Source organism: Colias eurytheme, chromosome 4 (assembly GCF_061535395.1).
Source record: "Colias eurytheme isolate Ceu_HAF_F1 chromosome 4, ilColEury1 Martin Lab GWU primary, whole genome shotgun sequence".
Classification (NCBI taxonomy): domain Eukaryota; kingdom Metazoa; phylum Arthropoda; class Insecta; order Lepidoptera; family Pieridae; genus Colias; species Colias eurytheme.
This window is the reverse complement of record NC_142983.1, coordinates 11,390,454-11,410,668: the sequence shown is the minus strand read 5'-3', so window position 1 is coordinate 11,410,668 and position 20,215 is coordinate 11,390,454. Positions and strand designations below refer to the sequence as shown.

The window sequence follows — 20,215 nt, the reverse complement described above, 5'->3', positions numbered from 1 at the left end:
AACGTTACAATAAATTACAAAAATCGACCCTAATTCAACAATGGTACGTTTCAAATTGAATTAGCTGTACAATAAGTATAGTTCGTTTGTCAATACTTAGGATTTATTGAGGTTACATTTTGTGAAGTCTTAGACGCCATTTTCGTGATATCAGATTGTGAACCGTAACGCAGGAATATAGAGTTGTATTTCAAAAGATTGTTTGTGCAAGATAGGTCGTTCCGTGTTTCTGTTTGTTAGTGTGACCTGTCAAAACGATGAGTGGTAGCAGGCGCAAGGCGTAAACATTAACACGCGGCACTGCGACGCGCGCGGGAATCCAATGAGTCAATCCTTAATCTAGCTCCGAATTATCGAGGTCAAGCCAGGGTCGGCTATCGGATACCACTTGGATTGATTGAAAGTTAAAACCTTAGTGTTGCCAGATATGATTATGAGCTGTGAAAACTTAGCAGGATAATTATAGCAATAATATTTAAGTAGGTAGGTATGTACTTTTGCTTGAGTTGAAGTTTTTGCAACGTTTGCCTGATCCTTTTTCTAAAACTCAGTTTTAACTATTTTTTTGTATTGTATCTGAAAATAAATTAAAATAAGATAAAAGGTTGATATCTATTACCTGTTATCTTTTAAATTAATCAATTTATTATTTTCTGTAGGAACATTTTATTCAGCTGTTTATCCTTCTTTAAAAATTAGAATTCGCTTTTATGAATTACCACATTTTATAGCCGTAGTAGGTACACCATGATTCTCGCAAAAAAGGAGTCGTATTGCAGATTCTAAACTACCTACATTGTCCACTTAGTCTTAAAACATGAGTTCATCTCAATTTTGAAACCAAAAACTACGCTTGTTAATCCCAACTATACTTACCGGGTGGCCATGTCCGGCTACAATTACCCAACATCCTATTTAATTCGATTAGACTTAATTATAATTACTTAATTGTACTTTCCCGCCCCAATTTTAACTTATAAACTGCATTTTTGGACTCCTAGAGTCTTTTGACAGAAAGACAATGAAAATTGAAAATCATTTCACTGAAATTCAAACTAGATTTAAAGCGGCTAAAAAGAATTTTCTTGAAGGATTCAAGCGCTTTCTTTATTATAAAAAACTAGCTGCTCCGCGCGGTTTCACCCCCGTGGCTCCTTTCCTGTTGGTCGTAGCGTGATGATATATAGCCTTATTATATAGCCTTCCTCGATAAATGAGCTACCTAACATCGAAAGAATTTTTCAAATCGGACCAGTAGTTCCCGAGTATAGCGCGCTCAAACAAACAAACAAACTCTTCAGCTTTATATTATATAGATAAACAACAAACGTTTTTAAAGAATTCCAAAATACAAAAAAAAATAAACGCTACGTTAAACATAAAAAAGCCAAACACTAAAGTCTGCCGTGGTGAAATTTAGTCACTCACAAAATCGCAAACAATACAATATTCACGCTGCACTGATCTCGAAAACGGCTGGACCCGATTAGATGACATTGTTTGCTGTAATTATACTATCGATAGACGATAGACGGGCTATCGTGTTACCCGTGTTTTTAAATGTTGAGTAACTCGATATTTATGTTATCTAAGATAATTACGGATTCGGGATTGTGTGAAATTGTTTTGCACAAGATGAAAATATTTGTGTAGGTACTTAAAATATTTTAATTCGTAGGAAATCAAATACTCAAAATATTTTGCTAGGTACTTATATTAATTCATTTGAAATCAGCATTCATTTTATTAGATACTCACAAGTTTGTGTTTGTGATTTTTATCAACGCAAATAATTTTACTTAGGTAGTAACTCTTTAGTAATCTGTGACTATACTTTTTTTGTTATATATTTGCCATTGACACAGATAAGTTGATATAACAGAAAATCAACAGCACACGCGAACAAACCCGCTGCAAAAACAAGTTAATAAGTAGCAGTGTAGAAGTATATAGCCTACTAGCAAACCGGGCGAACTCCGTTTCGCCACCAGAGACACCTTTTCTTTGCTATAAACCTCACGGAGCCCGACACCTTTCCAACGAATACAAAACCGTGGAAATCGGTTCGTGCGTTGTGGAGTTATAGCGTCAGGAAGGAAAACCCGACTTATTTTTATATAGTAGATTACTTTGATACAAGGTACATCACCACCAAATATAATCAAAAACTCCTGGTTTTCATCAAAAACAACATGTACATCCATCCTCACAAAATTTCTCATTACTAGTCGAATTACCTACTAGTCTCCCAAACTTTTGTCAACCCAAACAACAAAGTCCAAGACGATCAATGATATGAGGAGTCGTTGAGTAAATTGTTCCTCATTGTCCGGCTAGAGGGCCAATTACCGGAGTTAACCTCTGCGCAGGGTCACAATCTAATTTAATAACCGACCCGATGAGACCACAACGCCCACCTATGATCAATTTGGATGTGTAACGGTTTCGTGATATACTTGAGGTAAGTTCGTTTGTGTGGATGAACTGATTTTAGTATTCTATATTAGTAGTTTTCCTAGTCAATCACAGTAAATACTGAATCGGAATACGGATCTATGAAGACAGAATCTAAGCTAACAGTGTAAATGACAATTCAAAGATTTTTATTTTTCAGTTTCAGTAACATTTTGATTAGCATTAGTATCCCTTATTTTAGTAAACTTATAGGATGTATGTGACCTACAGTAAGAAAGAAAACAGCTGATGATCAATGATGGTGATAATAATGCGCGATTATCACACTGCCACGCACCACGCTGCATGTTGCGTGACTGCGTGTTTAACGTTACTTGTAAGTATCTCCGTTTGTATAGAAAACACGCACAGTCCAACACACTGAAAATGCAACCACGCGCGTACATGCGGATCACGCGCATACACGCGGAGAAACATGCATCCCCGCCCGTAGGTGCGGGGCGAGACGCAAGGTATGGCACACCGAATCCCGCAATGCCGCGCGTCGTGATGCTCAGTATTGTACGACCACCACAGAGAACGGCGAATAAATGAGAGCCGCCGTGCGTGAATCTACAAACGCACCTACCCGCGTGAGTGCGCAAAAAACCCGCACGATGATGCAGATCTGCACTCCCGCAGGAACGCGCGTAGGTGCTTCGACATGCAACATGCAGCGTGATGCGGGGCAGTGTGAAGATCGCCTTATTCATTTATCTCTTCTCAATTTTCTATAATACTGGCTGCGATCCATACCTTTTATATGAGTACCTAAACAATAACAAACAACATAGGCTATTTGCCTACTTCTACTTGCAAACAATCCCATTCAAATGAGTTGACTAGTTTACAAGGTAAGATGAACATTGATACGTGAATTTCGACAGATGAACAATAATTTCGACAACAATAATTAAAACAGTGAAACCACAAGTGATTAAAATTAATGATAACAAAGTCGTTCACCCCGTCCCGTTTAGTCAGCAATGTTTGTGCGTAGATGTTTTTGTGGACAATATTCATAATTGAATGATTTTAGCTGAGCCGATTAGTTCGCGCCATCGCACCCTCGTCCGGTTGGCTTAGCCGGGGATTGACAACCTTTGGCTGCTCTTTGAAAAAATACATATCGACACAACAGCAAAGAAAATAATATAAGTCAAATGACACATGCTGCTCGGTCTTTCACAAAAGTAATAATATGATTAACTTAGAACCTGAAATAAGCTCGTTCTAACAAACAATCAAATAAAATCAAAATGTATAAGGATAATGATTTGTAATGCAAAAGTGTAAGGTTTTGAAGCATACATAAATATTACATACCTACATATAAATAAAGAAATTCGCTATCCAAAATTCCACACTATTTCACGTGCAAAAGTTACTCTTTGAGTCTTCATTTAATATTCAAAATTCAAAATTATTTCTTTCTTTCATTTACAGATCTTAAACTAATTTGTGATTGGATCACTCCTAGTAAGCAAATAAATATTAACTCAATCCAATTTACAAATTAAAATAGAAAAAAAGGTTGTCCACCCCTTCCCTGACCGGCAGCAGCCCGCATGTAGCAGCAATACAGCAATTATAATAACGTGTCCACGCCGACCGATTGCGAGCCCATTAGCGGCACAGCCATTTTGTTGGCTAGGTCCCTTACATGACCAGTCTTTAGGCTTTATCCTGTGGCTAGCAGTTGTTGTCAACCTTTGGAAGTATATGATACGACAGATTTGAAATGTGATATCCTGTGTCGGATTCTACGTTTTTTTTTTCAGAATTCGTCTGTTTATTAATTATAGGTGTAAAATAAATACCTAGTAAAGAAAGTGACTTCACCTAATATACACATCATAAGATTTGTCTTGTTCTGCCAGATTACTTTTTATTGTGATATTTCATAAGGATTAGGAACATTATAAAAACCCATGGAGGGTTGTCGCGTAAAAACCACAGGACAGTTCTTTGGTATATTATGATAATACATATACAGTTACATATTTTGTAAAATTAAAGACATGATTAAAAAGAGCAACTATGGAGTTTCTTGTCGGTTCTTCTCCATAGATACTGCTTTCTGAATCAATTTCCGAAGAAGTTTCTTAATTACTAGCTGCGACTCGAGGTTTCACCCGCATAAATGAGTTTTCCTTTTTTTCAAACTCAAACTGAAACATTTATTCAATTAGACTTCTTCGAAAAACACTTTTGAAACGTCATATTTTTACATATTTTTAACATTTCTTCACTCAATATCGAAACACGAAAACTTAAATAAACATCTGTTTACTAAAATACTTTAAAATATGATCTACTTGAGAGTAAATGTCTGTAAGTGGATAAAAATTATTAAATAAATCATTACTTCAACAAGCATAACCCTTCAAGTGGATCCTCACTCATGTTGACCAGAACGGATTGATTATCTTTACTGTAAAAGTTATATGCTTTTAGCGATATTTCAATTCTAACTTCATACTCTGTTTTCGTCTGGCATTAAAGTGTTTTTGGCATTTTCTATGTCATTATCTGGGTTCTATGTTTTCTGCTTTTTAGATACGCAGTAATACTACATACATTTCTAGAAATATCAACTAAACTTCACTATCTCTACTACCATCTTGCACATGATTTATCAAGCTTCGGATAAAACATTATTACATAGATTGATTTAAGTACTTTTAGATAAGGAAATCAGAACTTATTAGTAACTTAATATGTATGTCTATGAAACTGTATATGTACGTCTTTCATTTTATGTGTATAAATAGGTATATCTAAATTTACATTATGTGTTAGATTTTTGATTGAATTTATACAAATTTCAGAACGTATAATCGCTTTTCTCTCATACCATAGATACAGTTTTCAGAAGATAACCCTTCCAAGTTCAGAAGGTCAATGGAGCGCGCGTCAATGGGTGATGTTTATGGCTGGACGGGTCACAAAATGGATGCCGCTACAATTAATAATAATCAATTTAATATCACTCCTGATTAACCGACAATCACGTTTATTTTCCAATTAATAAGCTGTTTGTTTTCTTTAGTATTTATGTCTTATACACTTTGAGTTTAATAGAATTATTAAATCAATTTAAATCTATTGAGCTAACAATGTTACAAGACATGTACCATTCACACAAACACCTAAATGCAACATAGAAGTTCTTGGCATCAGACTTACCTACTACAATAGATCAAATGCATATAAAAATAACATTAACTCTTATTTTCTTATAAAAAATTTCAACAGTAAGAGACAGTGAACACCTTGGAGTAGAATGAAAACAATCGAAAAGATGTATCATTTGCAGAGTTCACCAAACGCAAACTTTATCTTATGAATCCTTTAAAGTTTAATGCATAACTCAAACACATCTTACATGTACCTAATGAAGACGCAGCCGCGACGTCCGCGTCGCATCATTGAAGTTATTGGCTTAACAAACACTGAATCAGTCGTTTTCTATCCGCACACTTAACACAATTAGCTCTGAAAGGCCTGACTTACCCAATTGTGGCTCAATGCTAATGTATTGTGGACAAATTGACCGGCAATGCTCCCGTATACGACACGCATTGTTTGCTCAATAGATGTAAACTGTTTCTCATGCTCTTATAAAACGTGAGAATGCTTGGACTCAATTTTATTCCTTCCACTAGTCAATCTAGTCCTGAATTAGCTTGTTGAATCATAGACGTCTTCAAATTATTCTAACCACTGTTTTCTGGTACATATTTGTTTGAACTAGGACTGGCGGGTGGTCGAAGTTAGATCTTCTGATTTTAACATTGCTCACCTACATTTCTTTATACGAGTGTTTAATTAAAGGAATGCTGAAAGTAAAATCAAGAGAAAAATCATACATAATGTATCGTGATATTTAGAGAAGAACATAGATACTATAACGTTAGAGCTAATACTTAAAAATGCGACAGAAAAGAACAACCGCCATGACTACACAAACTAGAGACACTAATTACTTAAAATATTAATAATAATTATCACATATAAAGATAGTAATCTCTTAAATTAATGATAAGGAAGAGGCGTGATGATAAATAATTGCGTTGAATGCAGTTATGAGTTCAACTCAATAATTGAAATAATGAGTATTTATGGCCCTCCGAGTCCTCCCGCATACGTTTACGGGAATCTAAGAAATATAAAGGGAGGGTATAATGGTGTGAAATTATATTTTTCTTATGCTTTTGTGTTTTGCTTGGCGCAGAATATATTACGATATTTCTTATGAATTGATCTCTCATTTGGGAAGTTTTTCGTCATTTTAAAGTAATCGCAAAACTATGCTTTTTTAAATTAAATCAATTTTAGATAACTAAGTTCTATATTTCTTATTTATTAGGTAGGTAAACACTTATCTATACCTACAGTTTATTTAGTCTTTTAAAATAAGTTTCTTTTTTTGACTTTCTATTAGTAGTTCATTTGGCTTCATTTAGGTATTACCTTCTACATAATATTATATCTAAGGAAAACGTACTCTATTCAATGATTACAATTTCAATCTGTTAAAAATAACACAGCAGCACAATGTATCGAAATTCTAAAGACATCATTAACATTGTATCCACGCCCTTATAATCTAATAAAATCTATTATTACAAATTCTTATTTACGGAATTGGTACAAATGGGTTTGATTCCCGGATTGTAACATTTTTGTGGCAAGTGATTTGATACGTATGCGGGATGTTTGTATTCGATTTACTTCAATTATCGGAAATTGTTGAACACAATGTAATACAGTTGAATGGAAGATTTTTCTTAACATTGTGTTTGTAAAAAGATAAAATGTGGTCTTGTAAAAAACCGGATGAGACTCTATGTAGGTGGGTAGTTTCAGCAGGTTACATTTTTGTAAATACACTCTACACTACACAATTATACACTATTTAATCCATATTTAAACTCATTTAAAGTTTTAACTTATTATTTATTTCATTATCATGGTTTTGTATGAAATAAACTATCATACTACGAGCTCTATTTATTAATCTCTGCTACTAGAGCTCAAATTATAAAAATACTATTTTCTACATTAAAAAAAATGGTCAAAAAGTACTAAACCGAGTTTTTCACACTTCACAAAAGTCGGATTGACCACTAAAACTGTAGCATCAAGTTTATCGCTTATCAACACCAAGCCCTTTGAAGTAACCCTTTGATGCCGCCGCTTTCCGCTAAGCTAAACACCTTCCGATGAAACACTGGGAACGATCCGTTGTTTTACAGAATTTAAGATGTACGACACATTGGCAGTATGCTTAAAGAGGAAAAAGGTAAAAAATTGGAGCAGCTTTCTCTCACTATCGAAAATGTAGAGCCAAAAAAATGGTACAGTATTATGAAAAACTAGCGGGCTGGGAAATAAATATAGTTCCGACTTCCGATACCTACTGACTACAATAAAGAGCGCTGTGCAACGGGCCAGCTAGGCTACCCGCTCTCACATAAAAAAAGTTTATTTCGCTTGTGAAAAAATGATTAAATTACTTTTAGCAAAAACTAAATCGCCTTAAAAAGGACAAAATTTTACCAACCGGCAGATACAAGCTTTGAAATAATAAAAAACATCTTCAGAATTGGTTCATTCAGTCGAAATGTTTCCTTTTTTTTTGAAGTTGAAGTTTAGTTGAAAATTAATTCACAGCTCCATATAGCATTAGTAAATAAATATTTTCCCAACAAGAACGAGCAAGCAAAAATTGTAATTTCCCTGTAAATAAACCAAAAAAACGGCATTTAATAAACAAAACGTTTTCGTGGTAATGTTACAACTTAAAAGATCAGAGGGGATAGTTCATAACGCCGTGAGATTGTTTTGTAAACACTCGCACTCCATCTTATTTAGTTTATTACATTTGTTTGATACTGAAATAGAGTATATTTATTTTCACGTAGCCACGTCTATTATAGTTTTTACAGATTTACGTGGGAGCGGGTTTAAACTTTAGTGCGATTAGGATAAGGAAGCTTTTGGAGTGTCATTTTATGTATGAACTATGTATCTTTTAATAAATGCTTCATAGTTTAGTGGTATGAAGATGATACAATAGAATGTGGAAGTAGAGTCCATGCGTGCTAGAAACCGCTCTACAACAGTTCTGTTGGCTACAAAATAAGCCAGTGGAACATGTTCCAAAATGAACAATACATATTATATCCTATTGTATAAGGGACCTATAATTACGTTAAAAACGTTATAATTAACCTAGGTATAATAAAATGACAAAAAATCTGACATTCATAACCAAAACGCATTTATAAATCTCACATAATTTATGTACCTAATAACAACACTATGAATGACGGAAAAATAACAATATAATTCCAAATCGTCATCTTAAATTTAATATAACTAAGCACGGTCAAGCAATTACCACATATCCTTTCGAGCAAAATAATATTTCCAAATTCCATTGATTTCTTTATATTATAACAAATGACAAACATCCATACAAACGTCACAATTCCGCGACAATACTATAATAACATAGAAAGGGTTCGGTTGTCCGTCAATGTGTGTAAATAATGTAGAATAAACTAAATGTGTACAAACTATAACAAAACTGCAAGCGTAGAGCCATTCAAAATTGCGACCGGTCGCGCGACTGTCGCAGCGCGGCAATACTCTGTCGTAAGGGTATAGAATAATTGTAGAGCTGAATGCTAGCGTTGCTTTTTAACACTTAATACTTAATTATAATAAAACTTTATTACTGTGTCGTACAAGTATTAATTTGATTAAAACTTTATAAAAACTAAGTCTTTATTTTATTTTTAATAGAAGGTCTAGGTAGGTACTATCAGTTGAAAAAATTCGGCCTATAAGAAAAAAAAACATTCGGTTTAAAAAATTGTATTATGCGTAAAATGTACGACATACAACACGACAGTGCGATTTAAAATTGCATCAAAAACAGTAAAAACACAAAAGTTTCATGGCCCACGTCCCAAATATAAATAATTCGTAGTGTAGCCTTCCGTAATCCGTTTTTCGCAAGGATTAGTTTTGTGAGTATTATGAATACAATTGTCATAATAATATTAAAATATTTTCGGATAAATGTCATTTGTGCCAACCATTGTTGTTGGTCTTTTTGTGCGAAATAAATTCAAATGTATGAACGTATGTTTACAATTTCCGATTGATTTTTTGTAGAAATGCTTTCTTTGCTGTAGTATGGATAATTATTAGGTAGGTTATTGTTACATATTCTTAGTATTATCTTTTAAAAACAACACGTAAATCGAGTTAATCGCAGATTACACAATTAACACAGCTATTTCCGATTAACGACATTTATTTTGGTGCGCTCAGTAAACAGAAACAGACAACAAAATAAAAACACCCAACACTTAAACCCTATTTAGGAGTCTACAACCAAACGTTACCGTATTTATCCGCGGCTTAAACCGTTCTGTCGGGAAGTCATCACTCGGGAAACCAAATGCTACACATAAAACAGCGTAAAACGGGTTAATCCATCCAGTAATCCCTTAACATATGTATTTGTCGCCACGTTTTGACGTAGATTTACAATTATTTACAAGAAACGCTCACCGCAGCGCTCGCGTCGCTTCACCATAATCCGCGGATTAACACGCATGTTTATAGTTAATTGTCTGTGGTCGGAAAAATGCGCGGGAAACAAGATGGCGCTTGATTTACGGCGCGATGCGTTCGGCGCAGCTTTTCACAATATTTCTGAACGCAAGATGTTTTCTGTCGAATGAGAGATGGCTGGGTTTATCGGATTAGCACGGTTTCGAGTAACGCGACGTGTTTTTGTTGGCAGCGACACTGTGACACTTGCTTTGGTAAGGTGCAGACGTGGTTGTAAATCATGCTAACAGATTGACTTCTATCTGTTAGTCATATCGAGACAATCGACCACGCCTCATCCGCATTCTAGCTAGTGTTTCTAGCTCACTTAAAAACGATTTTACTTTAATTTAAAAGTTTTATCAATAATTATATTTACCTTCTCATATTTACTTCAAGAACGTTCCACTGCAAATATTCAATAAATAAACAATAAACCTGAACATACTTTGCATTTCTACAAAAAAATACGTTACCACTTACCGCACAAAAACCATAATATAATAAAATAAATCCTACTCTTGAATCGAAACCTAGGACGCCCCTAGTCTTTTACTACTAGGTACATAAAAATATAGTAGGAGCTAAATACTCTGAGAAACAACGAGTAAAGTCACGTTTAAATTCTCCTTTCACCTCTATATTAATCGCTTTAATCGACATAATCACAAAATATTAATATTATTTTCCAATTTATCAAACAGGGGCTAGGGTTGTACAAAACTATTTCAGTCCCTACAAAAATAGAAGAATAAACACTGTATCTTCATATATTAGGTATAATTTAAGCATGGTAATTAAAATATGTATTAAAAAGAGTACTTAGTTATGTAAGAAAATAAAAAATGTAAAATCCTGAGTGATAATAATAGGTATGCTATGTTACATATGGAACTACGTTATTATAAAATATAACGTACGGATACCTTACAACGTAAGCATACTAAACATAATAAATTACAAGTAACTACGTACAATTATTCTTTCGATAAAACAACAAAATTAGAATTCATAAAAATCTCAAGCATGGCAGCCCTGGAAGTTTTAACGGCTATTCGAATCTCATTTAATCTATCTATGTCAAACTTAAAACGGCGTCCATAAGCTCGGATTAATAAATATTAAATATGGAAAATAAATTGTGGGCTGGTAATAATGGATTGATTAAGTTATTAAGAGATTCGCCACACAATATTAAAGATATTTATTGTAGTAACAATCGTTTACACTGCGTGATAACCTTGTGAAGTTTCTTTTTATAACCTCTTATTCTACTTGTTAAGCCGACTTAAAGCTTTGGAGCTTTTACATGTGTTTCGTATAATTATGAGAAGTCGATTGTAACTACAACGTACCTTTCAACGTAAGTACGGTACAACCAGATAATTAATTAACTTACCTACTTATTTACTTGCTGCATCTCGATTGAAGAACTATTATTGTCTTATGTTAATAGGTATCCTTAATATCTTGAAAGAATCTGTATTATCACAGGTAGGTATTATATAACAGCATATCTCTCTCTTTCCCGTAGCAACTCTTTAGACCACTAACTCAGGATTGCTACCTGAACAGATAAAAATAGCCCAAACTATAAAAATTTAAAATATAGATGTAACGTGGATGTAACTATACGATGTCATAATTATTTGAATGTACAGTTCAATATGCAGATAGGTATAGACTATAGACTATCAATATTAGTATTTTATTTTATTAATTTGGTTATAATTAAATATATTATATAATAATTCTCATATATTTACATTCAATGAGCCAGGGTGTGGGCCAAACGCTGACGGGTCTGCGGATGCGTTCTACCGAATACCCGCGGCTCCGTCAATACAGCGGCACGGCGGAACACAGTGGAGTTTAGTCGGTAGGTCCCTGCACTCTGCAGGGTGAGTCCGACTCCGACATAACCCAGGGCCCTTTCCCAGAACGCTCTGGGTATGCCTAAAAGCATTCTCCACTATAAAAAAATGGGTGTGGGCCAGAGCCAAAAAATTCGCAATAATTTTTTTTTTAAATAGGTATTGTTCAAAACTTTAAAACATCAAAACAAACACATTTTGAAATATTAAATAAAAGAAACACAGATATTAACTGGCTGATGAACCAACTGACTGATTTATGGCCAATTGATATGATTTATAGCCTTATAAATAATCTGGTGACAGTCTTACAGCGCCATCTTTTAGACTTATGAAGAGACTTACAATTTCTGTTAATTATTTGAGATGTTTAAAGTTTTTCTTTTATTTATTGTTTTTAACTTAGTTCAAAGATAAACGAAGTATTTAAAAATATTAAATGATTTTTAATTTTATTATTAGTTTATCATTAACTTAATGTTGTAGATGAGTTTCTAGATAGTTACTGCTTACTTATGTTATTAGGTTAAAACTTAAAATGTTTAACCCCTAAATAAAATATTTAAAATAATAACTTACCTAAAAGCTACGCGAAGACATTCAATTCTGGCTCTACCACGCAAAACTCCAATTATTTTATACTTTATGCCGTTTGTTATATTTTTTTATAAATTATAATAGTTTTAATAATATAATATGATAGTTAATAACCTATGATAATGTATAAAGTGCATTTTATGTGGAAAGCTCTACATAAGCAAACTGATTAGGTATAGTGAAGTGAAATAGAAATTACCAGTATATTATTATTTAATCTAATTAAACTAGGTATTGAATTATCATAAAAGAAGAATATTCTAGAAATAAGATTGTAGGTATGCATATTCTATGTTTTAATTATAAGATTGTTTACCAATTCGTTTCAAATTAGATAAACAGTAGTCAGTATGTTAAGAGTCATTATGTCAACCTTAAAAAATCCTTTTAGCCGCAGGATATTATGTACTTTAATAATTTCATAAATACTTAAAAATCTTTTCCTATGGATACTATTTTTAAATAATAATCTAAAAGCTGCTGATACTGCACTTTTTAGCAATAGGTAAATCTGTTATTTGTTAAAACCTAGGCCATAAATATAATAAAATTTCAAATTATAGGTTATAGGCCTTATACCTAACTGTATGAACTTCGTAGATAGTTTTGATTGAATTGTTTTAAATAATACCTATTTAATATTTTGCATAAAATTAGAATCGTCAAATCAAATCGTGAAAACCAATAAGACGTAGGTAGGTATGGTAAAATCTTGAAAACAATAATATTATAGGCACACCAAGGTACAAAGATTAACCCTTCTGCCTTTAGTAATTAAATTAAATAAAGGTTTAAATAAAATATCAAAAATCAATTTCGCATCAACGTATTCACATTTATTTTTACGTTCACATATTTAATATTCGTTTCGTAATTAAACAAATGCATCAATAAATAATACATATCCACATAACTTAGCCTCTTATAGGTACGATAAAATATAATCTTAAGTTAATAAATAAATAGCGGTACCACTTTTTACAGATACTAGCAATTATTATACACATCTTTTCGATCGTCCTATCACAGTCACTTTAAGTCTACGGCGAGCTAGCTCGGGGATAGCTCACGAAACTAGGGAATAAATCAACTACGTTTCAGCAGGTCGGGGTCGTGCGGCGGGCTGGTGGAGGGCGTGAGGCCGTGCAGCCGCCGGTACAGCTGCTGGTAGGGGTTGGGCGGCGGCGGCGGCAGGCGCAGCAGCGGGCCCGGCAGCGCGTACCGCCCGTACACCGACAGCAGCGGCGGGTACAGCCCCACCAGCGACGCGTACGGGTTGCCGAACATCGGGTGCAGGATGGCGCCCCGCTTGAACGCAGCTAACCTCGACCTGGACGACGCTGTGGACCGCCGCCGCAGCTTGCCCGTCGTCCCACCGATGAACACGTCGTCAGACGACGGATCGAGCATCCAATAGTTCCCCTTTCCCGGATCGTCGTAATGCCGCGGCACTTTCACAAAACATTTGTTCAAACTTAAATTGTGCCGGATGGAATTCTGCCAGCCCTGTTTATTCTCTTTGTAGTAAGGAAAATTCTTCATGATATACTCGTAGATGCCGTTGAGCGTGAGCCGCTTCTCGGGGCTGCTGCGGATCGCCATCATGATGAGCGCGTTGTAGCTGTATGCCGGTTTCTCGTTTTTCTTTTCATCTGGCGCGGTGGAGGTGCAGGGCGGTGGTGTTTCCGTGCCCGTGACGTCCAGTTCCGTGTCGGACGGCGAGGGGGAGCGCGACGAAGCTTCCGGCAGAAGATCTCGGATCGCGAAACTTGGCGGACTCATAATTGTGCGGCATCGCGAGCCGCGCGCGCTCGACTAAGCCTGTGGAGCAACTGGTTGCCAGACCCCGCCTCTCAAACCGCCCAGCTAGCAAACCCCTCCTCTCCGGCGCGAACGTGTGGGGCGACCAGATTATCTGTACACCTGGCGACCACATTCCTAGCGGCTAGTAGAGACCATTTTATAGTGGCGATAGCGTGTGTGTGCTTTTCAAGGGTCAACGCTTTGTGGCACTGCGTTAGGGTTACGTTACGATATAACCCGATCTGCTATGGTCTGTAAATATTGTTTAAACATGAACTTTTGGAATTTAATAAATTTGATTCGCGACGATCATTAATCCAATTTCGCCTTCTTTAATGCGCTTTGACAAATTGTGTTTCGTCATTGTCGTGACAAATGTTAGTAGCTAATTGTTCTATTATTTATGATGCAGTTATGAAATGCATGATAGCTACATTCTTTGTTAAGATTTTTTTGAAATGTCATTAAAATAACTGTATATAATTCATTGTTTAAATTTCTATTAGGTAATATTTGTTAGGTAACAATGAATACTTGAATGTATCTACCATAGAAATCGCAAAAGCTAAACAAATACATACATACACGTTACTTTTTTATAATAAAAACAGAAATCATTAGTCATAATTATTATTTTATTGTTTACCTATTTATAAAATATGAAACTGTTTACATTTAAAACTAGAAGAAAAGTAATGTCTTAGGTAAAAAGTCCGTTATATTTTCTCCTAAAAAACCTAGATACTTAAGTTCTTTAAGGTTTCACCATCAAATACTGTTCTCTCGATAGTACCTAGACTCCGAATATTTATGGGTCCTAACTCCTAACTCCTAAGTACTAAGTAATTTTGTTTGACTGGCAGAGATGGCTTTACAACCATAAGGTGGCCTGCAAATACTTGAATATTGCACTTTTGTTGTGTGTGCATAACTTAATTTATTCATTCACTCAACAGCAATTCAACTCACAATATTTAACCAAATGAACAGTTATAAAAACGAGACTTACAAACACAGTCTAGATCTAGACTTATAGATGTATCTAGATATAACTAAGTTGTGTATAGATGTGCCTAGGTATAAATAAGCCACGCCCACTCGCAGACCACGCCTATCAGAAGTGTAGAGTCAGCATTTACTGTTTGCATACAAACATACAATATGTATAGGAACATATAGATGTATGGAGAATGTGATATTATAGAGAGTTTGTATAGTTTGATAATAATTGTACGGGAATGCTAAATAGCTCTACCTCTATTTTGAGTTTAGTTTCAATATAATCCAAAATAAATATTATAATTTGTTTTTTGTAGCCTTGCTTCTTTTCGGTTCGATGTGAAATAATAAGGATCACCATAATTATGTACTTTTAACTTTGAGAACTCAATTTAAGGTTTATCTTTTGATCCAAATACCTAATACCTACTTGCGAATTCAGACGTTTTTGAGATCTTTGTTCAGTATAGAAGTGTTTTTTTTTATTAAAATAAAAAAAAACAATCACTTCTGGTCGTACCTATTTTCAATATCTTTCACCAAAACAGGATCCTCATTTTAATTACAAATTGGACTAATAGGTACATAGATATTCATTTTATTTCCTTGTTTTTGCGTATTTTTCAAATAAATGATTCAATACGTAGGTATATATTTGTATGTATGTATGTACAATATCCGTAAATGTAGAACAGAAGCGGTGACCGCGCGCGTGTTTACGGAACGATTGAGCCAATCACTGCGACTGAGCTACTAGTGCCATGCGTTTTATCATTTATGGACTAGGAATTACAGGATCAATTCTTTGAAGCAATTCATATTTTTATCGTAGAGAAAAGTAGTTTAAAAATAATAATATAAAGTAAAACCGGGATGTTCAATGTTCATAAATTAATGAACAGTTGGTTTCTAATGTTTAACACTTAAACAAAGAATTTTAATGTAGGTAGTCTGTCATATGTTCTATAGGTAGGTACATATATTTATACGAGGAAAACTCTTGACAAAACAATAGATCCTATTCATATACCTAGGTAATTATTACAATTATTATAAAACCACAATTTCAAGAAATTATAAAGTAGCCTTGTATATGACGGATGCATCTCAAATCTATTTCACTTTTTTCAACAAAAATATTTTATTAATAAAAATTGTCCCAAAAACACAAAAATCATAGTCACACCATCACGTACGTAACCAACGCCGTTTCCACACAAATATTTAACTGCCACCGCGACAATCACGCTTACACTGTTTGCTGTTATGTATGTTTGTTCATGCTACATAGGGGGTTTATGCTACAAGTACCTACAGAAAACCTGCCTAAGTATTTAAAAAAAAACGCATTACAAAAAATCAATAAAGCACTTCTGTAGTTTACTCATACATAATTATAAAAAAATACATAGCAGTGTTAATATTATCAAAAAGAAATAATATTAGCATCTTATTAACATCTTCAGTATCTATTAAAATGATTACTGTCATCAAAGTAAAAAAATAAAAAAAATGTCAAACTACCCTCCCCCCCACCCCCCTTGGGCCCTTACCAAGTGCTAACAGCGCACTCCCTAGTTTCTTACACAACAAAAACTACAGTTTACTTCCCCCAGTTAAAATAAATAAGTAAATAAATAAATACGAGCGTGTTTTTCACTCGATTGAAGCAATTACGACGAATGGTTACGGGAGCGCTGTCATCTTATTTCAAACGTTATTTTGCTAAATTGTAGCCGTTTCAGTTATAAACAATTGCTTTGTGATAGTTGTTGTTAATTGTATGAAAACGGATCGTAATTGTATGAACATTACACGGGTTTCAAAAAAAAATCTCAAATTCATTTTGCTATGTTTTTATTAATTTAGGTACCTACCTACCTTATGTCTTCGAGATTTATGTCTTATAATCTAATAAGAAAAATAGCCCAAAACAGAGGTGCAAATTAATGTTCTATGCGAAAAATAAAAAAAAATGATTCTGTAGTTCTTGATAACTTTTACTCAATGATTATAAAACACCCAGAACACTAAAGCAATCGTGTAAAGAATCCTTACTTTGAAAAACCAATTACGAATTTCAATAAAAGGCCATCAACCCATTTATATGTACAAAGCACACGACTAATCCAAAGCGAAATCAAAGAGAATATCATAAAACAACAACTCGCGAAATATTTCCAAAATAAGCTGGATTAAGAGCAAAGACAATGGGACCCACTTAGGGCTCTCAAGAACGGCGACTAAGCAAGGTGGCTGGCTGGTCTAGGGCTCTTAACTCGCGAAGTTGTTGTTGAAACATTGATTAATATTGTCGCCATGTTGAAATGCCACTCCGACAGGCCGGAAGACATAGCTGTAGCGACGTATAGACGGTTTTTGTATCCATTGTTCGGATCAGAGGCGCCCTGTACTAAGGAAGTGATAAGTGGAAGGTTTTTTAGCGAACGGATTAGGGATCTTGTGGGTTTTAGTGCTTTTTTTAGGTGTACCTTTAAAGAGATTTTAGTATTGTGTAGGTACTTTTAATACTAGGGTACTTGAAAATTAATTATTTCGATCAATATTGCGAGAACCCAAGTGTAGATTAAAATTATGAAGTTTGAATGCTGTCATTAATGTATAGGTGCCAAACTGTCAAAATGACAATTCCCGCATAAAAGAAAAAAAAGCGCGGGAATCTTCGAACGAGCCGGGTGTAATTTTTGAAATTTAATTTGAAAAAAATTTAAATTAATGTTCAATTGAGTTTGGCTTTGTATATATCTTTTGTTTCTTATATATAAACTTGTAAATTAGTGTAGTTAGTAGTTTTTTTATTGGTAAGTCTATTTTATTCTGATTTATAGTATGTAAAAAAATTTTTGCACTTAAATTTTGGCGGGCTGATCGATGAACGATCCTCCCGACCCTATAGCTTCAGGACCAAGTTTCCAACTTGGTCCTGAAGTAGCTAGTTACATTACGGTTCCAAGTATAGAATGTGAAAACGATTTTGCATTAAAAAATTGTTGGGTGGAAAGCACTCCTAAAAAACGCAGGCTAAGGAAACAGGACAGTGATAGCACTGAGCCTAATAAAAAGTCCAATTCTGATGTTACTTTTAATGAATCCTATAAGAATGATAATAATAATATGAATGAACAATCGGCTTTACCAAATTTACGTTCAGAATACCTATCTACTGACTCCTTCCCTTATATTGTTCATGTTCAGCGTACAGAGTCAACACCTGGCGATGGAACAACATTGCATCCCATTACTTTTGGTCGATTTTTAAAAAATAACAATATTAAAAACATAGTATCTGGCAGTGTTAAAAAAATAGGGAGAAATCGTTGTATTGTAGCATTTTCAACGCCAAAGGATGCTAATGATTTTATTAAAAATAAAAATTTAGAATTAAATAAGCTAAGTGCAAAAATACCAACATTTAACATAAGTCGCATTGGTATTGTTAAAGGAATACCTTCTGAATGGTCCCAAGAGGAAATAATAGAAAATATTTCAACTCCAGCTGGCTGTGGAAAAATTATAAAAGTTAGAAGGATCAATTATAAGGTTATTATTGATGGTTCCATATCTTGGAGACCAACACAATCTGTTGTTCTTACATTTGACGGTCAAGTTCTTCCTGAACGTGTGTATGCCTGTTATAACTCTCTGCCAGTTAATCTTTACATTTTCCCTACCATCCAATGTTTTCAATGCTGTAGATATGGTCATACTAAAAATATATGTCGTTCCAAACCCAGATGTTATAAGTGTGGTCAAGATCATTCTGGCGACACTTGTACAGTCGAAGAAGATTGTGCATCATGTTTGTTATGTTCAGGCTTCCATTTCGCAACTAATAAAATCTGTCCAGAATTTAAACGCCAAAAGGATATTAAAATAAGTATGTCTGAAAAAAATATATCTTACGGGGAAGCAAGTAAACTTTACCCAAATGTATCAAAGTCTTATGGGGATGTATTAATGTCTTCATCTGCTTATTCAACCACAAATAGATTGAATGTAAATAGTTCAAATTCATCCTACAAAAAGACTTATTTTTTAAAACCAAAATTGCCTCCTAAGACTAATAAGGGTTTTGATAAAAATGCTCATAATGCTATTATTAGGGAAGCTCAGATTCCTACGCCTGAAAATGGCTGCGGTTATCAAGTAGCCCCTAATGAATCTGAAACTTCCCAGATAATGGATATAATTACTTTACTTATCAACACTCTATTGAAAAATAACACCCTGAAACCGTCCAACGTTGCCACTTTACATAAAGTAATTGATAGTTTATTTAGTAATCATGGATTCCAAAATAATACAGTGGAACTGCAGAAGCGTGATACCTAAAAAGTCATATCTAATTCACATAAGCACAATCCTTTTTTATTGCTCTAAATGAGACTTGGCCGTATATATTATATTACTCTATGGACTTGGTTATAACCATGTTATAACTTATAACCAAATCTCTTCTTTCGAATTCCAGGATTATGTTTGTATTCGTGATGACAGATCACAGAATTGATGGGTATGGTGGTGCAGCCATACTTAATAAAAAGTCAATACAATTTAAACGTCTAATATTACCAGCGCACAATAATAAATATGTAAATAGCTGTGGTAAATAGTGTTGGCATTAGTTTTAAAAATATTTCAATCATTTCAATTTATATATCCACGGAAATGATAGGGCTGATAGCTTGGCCAAGGATGCAGTGCAGTGTAGAGATATGTAATATGTATCCATACATTAACTACTCTCATGATCTCTTAACATTACCGAAACGATTTCTCTTTGAAGCGTGGAATACGTTCTACGGTGGACAGATACAGCATAAGGGAAGGAA

At 34.3% G+C, this 20,215-nt stretch overlaps 2 protein-coding genes across 2 annotated transcripts; one reads left to right on the top strand and one right to left on the bottom strand.

Annotated features, from left to right (window-relative positions):
- Positions 1–13,370: 13,370 nt before the first annotated feature.
- LOC149909235 (fork head domain transcription factor slp2-like) lies at positions 13,371–14,375 on the bottom strand. Its single transcript, XM_090120267.1, has one exon. It carries the CDS (start codon positions 14,340–14,342, stop codon positions 13,647–13,649), a length of 696 nt encoding a protein of 231 aa, XP_089976393.1. The 5' UTR covers positions 14,343–14,375; the 3' UTR covers positions 13,371–13,646.
- A 3,667-nt stretch (positions 14,376–18,042) lies between these two features.
- Positions 18,043–19,715, top strand: LOC149909234 (uncharacterized). The gene has a single exon (XM_090101536.1). The coding sequence runs from the start codon at positions 18,255–18,257 to the stop codon at positions 19,713–19,715; it is 1,461 nt and encodes a 486-aa protein (XP_089957662.1). The 5' UTR covers positions 18,043–18,254.
- Positions 19,716–20,215: the final 500 nt, after the last annotated feature.